At 40.1% G+C, this 6,818-nt stretch overlaps 1 protein-coding gene across 1 annotated transcript; it reads left to right on the top strand.

Moving 5' to 3' along the window:
* The first annotated feature begins 258 nt into the window (after nt 1-258).
* On the top strand, nt 259-4,657 carry LOC143348766 (sodium channel protein Nach-like). The gene is made up of 7 exons (XM_076779361.1): nt 259-392; nt 451-596; nt 942-1,074; nt 1,741-2,023; nt 3,287-3,449; nt 3,508-3,614; nt 4,413-4,657. The coding sequence occupies exons 1-7, from the start codon at nt 267-269 to the stop codon at nt 4,655-4,657; spliced, it is 1,203 nt and encodes a 400-aa protein (XP_076635476.1). The 5' UTR covers nt 259-266.
* Nucleotides 4,658-6,818: the final 2,161 nt, after the last annotated feature.

Here is a 6,818-nt window from a genome sequence, read left to right as displayed (position 1 = left end):
TGTCGGATTGAAAAATACGCGCAGCTCGCTTCGCTTTTTAAATATTTCACGCTTTCGGGAGTTTCCTATGAATTTTTCACTCAATTTTTTTACGAGCATATACCACACCGAGCGCGCGTGTTTCACAATAAAATGGAAAATCTGTAAAAACAATATCAATTTTTTAAATAGAGTACTATTTACCTTCTACATTATTCTTATTATCGATATTGTTGCTTAGTTTCGAGTTGAACATCACCGATCTACCCGTCGAAAGAATTCTTGAAATGTTTTCGCAACTGGGCAACCTTTACGACTCCGAGTTTCGAATAACGGAACGATCGTACCAGATCGATCAACTTCTGGCCGAGTTTTATAAAGGTTCTTACGACGTCACCGACATATTGAAGCGCGTGAGTAACATTTATCAGTGTTAGAAGAAGTTTGATAATAACGTCAAAGGGATTTCAGCTAACGCCGCAATGCTCGAACGTAATCTCGAGGTGCCGTTTCCACGGCGAGAACAAGAACTGCTCGAAAGTGTTCGAAACTCGCAAAACGCAGGACGGATTCTGTTGCACTTTCAATTACGCCATCAAGAAGGATGACAGATCCTTGTGAGTTCCGGGAATTTCTAATTTCTCCGAGCAACGTTTACTTATTATAGAATTTACGCACGTTCCCAGTCGAAATTCTCGCCTCTGAAACTTTTTAAAGAATATATCGCATCGCGGGAAGAATTCAAGAACCGAGAATTCACTTTCCGCTAGTCGGTACTCGTGCGGAGTGCATGTAAAGTCTCGACGTTTCGTGTTTCGTATCTGTTCCAGCTACGATGCAGCTTTCTTTTACTCCTTTCTTTCTCCCTCGCTCGCGAATTATTTCACCGTTTCGTGCACGCAACCGTGTACTTTTTCGTTCGTTCTCCGCACGGCGTATTCTCTTTTGCTGTATCTCCGTAGGAACAATGGTGTCGATCTGAGACTAGATCCACTGAAGGTGGAAAACTTTGGCGAGGACCAAGGACTATCGGTCTTGCTAGAGCCGCTCCTGGACGATTACTTCTACCCTATTTTTCCCATCACCGGTTGGAAGGTAAATCCTAGGAATTTCTCCCACCTTTCTAAGATAATTTTAGAATTCAGTGATATTTACTCACTTATCGTCGCGTCGAGCTTGACCGGTACAATAAATTCCACGAATTTTGTAAACACCCTTTATATTATACTTTAATATTAGTCTCTATTCAACGACTCGTCCATGCGAACTTGATCGCGTCGCTGAAGCCGCGCGTTGATCGAAAATCAAACAAAGTGCGTCGATGAGTTAATTACCCATTAATTGTACCTTCATTGCCCGGCTCCGACGAATCAAACAACTCAGTGATCTCTGGCGTAAATTAATATCGAATCACGTCGACGGCTTTCAATATTAAAACCCGTAATCGTGTCCCGGGGAATTCGACGTGCAGTCCCTGACGCTTGATTATTTTCAACCCGTGAAGATATATCTTGTTTAACACAAAACACGGCGGCTTTTGTTACGCATTGAGCTTATAATTCCCCGATACGACGCTAAATAAGCTTCGTTTATTTCAAAACTGGAAACCGATGTTTTTCTGGATACACAAACTCGATTCGTATATGAGTATTAACCCCTTGATCCGTCAAAAACGTTGAATCGCGCGGAAAGAAATCGAAAAGTATTCTATCATTTTGGAATCGTAGTTCTCGAAATGTGACAAGTTAAAATTTTCAACAGGTGATGGTTTTCAATCCGCACGATTACCCGGACATGAACAGCGGCGGGCTGATCGAGATTTTTGTGCCCCTGGAAACTTATCAGAACGTAGAACTAGACGCGATCGTATCTTATGGAACAAGAAATATATTACCATACTCGTTGGAGCACCGAAAATGCGTGTTTCCTGAAGAAATGACTTCGCCAAATGCCTCTTACACTTACAGCGATTGCCTCGTCGATTGCACGATCCAGGACGTCTGGCAAACATGCAAATGCATACCGTTCTATCTGCCCAATCACGGTGAGATACTGCACTCAGGTTTCGACTGGAATCAAATTTTACCGATATAGCGCTGTCCTTATTTTTAAAATTAAACGAGGACCACCTTGTCTCATAGGGAGAGGTTTAAAACGAACGTATAAAAATTTTAATTGTAAGTCATAGCGTTCTAACAGATTCAATTTGTTTGAATCGGTATATTCACGGCACGCTGCGCGAGCAAGGCGTACTATCAACGTTTTAACTAACTTATAAAAAGTATGTCCCTGCATAGAAGCCACACGAAGCTTGTATCCTAGATTACATGCTGGTATGCTGCAGAAACGACGCGATATTAACGAGTGTGTACACATTTTCCGACCTTTGATTAATTTTACACGAGTTATTTACCGAGTAAATTCCCTTCAGAAACAAACTCGTAAGCTACGCCGTTGGCGTCCCTTTGCTCGTCATATTTAACAAAATTCTGCATGCCAGGCTGCGCGTTGGCAAAAGGATCAGCTTAGGCGAAAATGGAGACGCACGACGAGCCACGTTTATGCCAAAAGACACGCGGCAAGATTTCAAATTTCTAGATTTTTCGCCCTCGCTAGTTAAACGGCTGTATATTATTTTTAAGGATACAAACTGCAAAAATGAAATTATCGTGTAATTTTTTCGTCACAGACGTGACTTAACGAGTTTAAGTAATTTTTAAGAGACTAAAACTTATCTTCGAAGGAAGCTACTTCGTTGCGTAACTTTATAGTTTACAGAGTTACTCGATGTTCGTTAAATAAGTCAGGTGCCCTGGGAGTTGAGAAACTGAAGAGTATCTCTAGTAATTTAGAGTACCCTTTAGTGCATTGTATTTTCAAACCTGTCTTCGGTTAAAGCCCCTTTATCAACTAAGTTTGCCTGTTATTTAACGATACACCTCTTACAATTAATTCTACGTTCTTTTTCCTAATTTCCAAATATATTTCGTTTGGTTACCGTTGCATTCGATTAAAGTTACGACCTTTGAATAATTCAATGCCCTCCTTTTCAGATTCCAAGAGGGTCTGCAACTTACAAGACCTGCCGTGCTTGTCAATACACAAATGTAAGCACCTTCGAAATCGAAATTCGCGTAGCATAAATTATGAACCTCCAGCTGTTTAGTATTCGCAGCTGCATCGCGTTGCGTTCCGCGCGAACCACGGCTGATTAATTAACCCGTTGTAATCAGACTCGGCGATAGTCAGAAAAATCAAGTCTAAATCGGGTTTAATTGTCTTCCTCAAAGGCAATTAATCTTTTCAGTTAAATGGTACACTGCCGTGCCCAACGCAGACCTACGCGACGTCAAAAATAACACGCAGATCTTGCATTGCAATCGATGCTACCCTTTGTGCAGCGGCGTCACGTACAACGCAAAGACGTTCGAAGCTCGTCTGAATCGTGGCCGCCACCAAAGCAAACTACTGTGAGTATCGAGACGAAATATTTATCGTAAGTCGTTTAATCGTTTAAATAATTTCAAGGGACGGCGTCGACTGCGTGCAACAAAGTGCAGTGCACTTGTATTTCAATCATTTCGGCACGATAAAATTGAAGCAGAACGTGGTTGATCAGTGGTACGAACTTTTGAGTGAGTGTTCTATATTGGATGAAATAATTAAGTTTTGCTTTGCCTGAACGTTGTTAAAGGAGTTTTAAATAAAATTGGGGAGCGATGCAAAGGATTCGAATTCGGTTGTATAACGCAGGATTCGTAGCATAAAGTTCCTGTACGAATGTAATCTGTTGCCCCGAGCCAGAGGAAATAAAAGCGGAACGAAACTGCTCGGTACGAGTTGATCCATTATGTTACAGGCACACTCGCTCGGCACGTGTTACAAGTGGTGTAATGCACTCGGGATAAAGGACTTACTATCTTTTGTTACGAGAATCCGCCTAGACCGTGGAACGCACCAAAGCGGAACGTTTTTGTGTCGCGGCGTGACGACGTGCATAATTTCGCGCCTGCGTAACAGAAAAATATTACCACTCTTCTTACGTGGTTAACAGGATTTTAGATACGCAAATTCGATGTAAATTTCACGTTGAATAAAAACGGGAGATTTAGTCTCCTGCGCGTCCGAGGGATTATAATTGTAAAAATGTGCCTTGGACGGTTCCTTAAGCCACGCTGGACGAAGCAAAATGTTTTTATCGTTGAAAAGGATTTTGGAAAACACATTAATCCCCGTTTTGAAATCGTACGGATTCGAACTCAGTGACTTTTACGGATCTTTCAACGTTGAAAATTATATCTTAGAGCTCGCGAATTGGCAATTTTATCGGCGAACTTTCGAATATTAGCAGAATTAAAGCCGAAATCACGCGAACAATGAAGCAAGTTGGAGGGGTTCGATCGTCAAAATAAAGTGTTCGTATTATTTTCCAGGCGACGCCAGCGGCATTGGCGGCATCTTTATTGGTTTCAGCCTCATTGCCATCGTGGAGTTCGGCTACTTCGTCGGGCTTTTCGTGTGGGAGCTTTTAAAGGGGCCAACATCCTCCGACGGTATCGATAATAAAACTAAACGTAAACGGCCGGCGTTACAGATAATTTATTGGGGCGAATTGTATCCGAGAACGAGACCCGATATAATAACAAACCAGCACGGTCGTTTTCCCAATAAATATTAGCGTTAGTTTAAAATATTTTCAAGGGGGCAAATAATTTTGGAACATGCTTACACTGGAAGCAATTACTAATAAACAATATGCGGAATATTCGGCTGTCGTTGAAGATTCATGGGAGTTTCTAAACGCTAAACATACCGACATTTCATGTATACACATTCCTCTCATGACCGGTTAAATGATCTCTATTTTTCTCTTTTAAATTGCAAAATAAACATAGAAGAAAGCATAAATTATAGTAGTTGATATAGTCATTGGATAGGGGATGAAATACCCTTTAAAATGAGCGCTCGTGAGAGTCGATAGCTTTATTAGTTCCGGAGATATAGCGATTTTTGTCTCGAGTCGACCGCGAGGCCAGTCCGGAAGCGCGCGATCAATGAACTCGCGCGCGCGTCAAAAGTAAACAGTGCGTAGTAAATTCTTGGAAATACTACGCTCGAAACTAGGTCACGGCAGTCACGTACGTGAGGTAGGTCAGCACAATGCACGTGCGACAAAGAGGTCCGACGCGTCAGACGGAGACAGAGATAGTCCAATTAAAAAAATTACCTTTTACATAACTTACGATATCTCGAAAACGGAAAGTCGGATCGCCAAAAACCAAAAACCATTTTAAAGAGGAAGGTTTGCCGCTGCCAACGATGCCTCAATTATTAATAAAACACTAGTAGTTTCGGAACTGCACGCGTCTAAACTTTTAGTATTTTTAATACGTGTGAATAGGCTATTGTACACGAGACGGACCGAGAGATCGATAAATTACCTTTTACATAAATTACGATATCTTGAAAACGGAAAGTCGGATCGACAAAAACCAAAAGCCATTTTAAAGGGGAGGCTTTGCCGCTTCTAACAATATTTTAATAATTAATAAAACACTAATAGTTTCAGAACTGCACGCGTCTAAACTTTTAGTATTTTTAATACGCGTGCCGGACAGTGAGACAGTCGAATTAAAATAAATTACTTTTTACATAACTTACAATATCTCAAAAACGGAAAGTCGGATCGTCAAAAACCAAAAGCCATTTTAAAGAGGAAGGTTCACCGCTTCTAATAATATCTTAATAATTAATAAAACACCAATAGTTTCAGAACTGCACGCGTCTAAACTTTTAGTATTTTTAATACGCGTGCCGGACAGTGAGACAGTCGAATTAAAATAAATTACTTTTTACATAACTTACGATATCTCGAAAACGGAAAGTCGGATCGTCAAAAACCAAAAGCCATTTTAAAGGGGAGGCTTTGCCACTTCTAACAATGTCTTAATAATTAATAAAACACTAACAGTTTCGGAACTGCACGCATGTAAAGTTTAATAAGAAAACTCGTGAAGTTCAATGGCGCTAAATTATCATTGTATGTTAGAAATTGTAAATAAAATTTAAAAAACGTCATTTAAGCGGTCGTGGTAGGTTTAGTGTTAAAGTTTATTTAAACCTTCGTACGATTTAATCAAGTTTCGCGTGTCTTAGAATTTAATAAAGCATGTTAGTTAATGTCGATGAAAGATGCCAACGTGGCATCGGTTATGAAAGGAAAAATTTAATAAAATCCGTCTGAAAGAATGAGTTTAATTAAATTTGTTAGCACTAGCTAGACTGTTAACGTGCATTTCCTGGAAATGTGTGTATGGGAGGACCGTACTGCGAGTTTTAATTATACAAATATACCAGAAACTTTCGGCACGCGTGGGGCCATTATTCCAACATTTCTATAAATATGGCGTATTTATATTAATTAACGGAGTGAATCGATAATGTGCATTAACGTTAATTGTATGATGTAACGCAACGTCAAAACATTTCCTCTTTCATTAAAAACATAGAGAATTTGTAATGATACACGGAATCGAAATAACTCGACTGGAATTCGTTCGTTTTATTTATACTTTGCAGGTTGTTTCTTTAATGAAAGAGACTTTATTTAATCAAGCGCTTGTGTTATAAATCAAACCAGGTGCCGCAATTTATTAGCGCTTTATTCGTCGGTCTCGCGAGATCCGCCATGAAGAACGTATAATCAGACGTTGAGTTATAGTTTTATAAACGCGTGCGTAAGTTTCCGAAGTTTATCACGCGAGGCTGTATAATTATCTTTTAAATTCCCATCCAACCCTCCCGACTGTCGGCAAAATAATGCTTCTACGTTAAAGTCG

This window comes from Colletes latitarsis, chromosome 12 (assembly GCF_051014445.1).
Source record: "Colletes latitarsis isolate SP2378_abdomen chromosome 12, iyColLati1, whole genome shotgun sequence".
In the NCBI taxonomy this organism is placed as follows: domain Eukaryota; kingdom Metazoa; phylum Arthropoda; class Insecta; order Hymenoptera; family Colletidae; genus Colletes; species Colletes latitarsis.
Note: the sequence above shows the minus strand (reverse complement) of the source record. Positions and strands in the feature narration are given on the sequence as shown.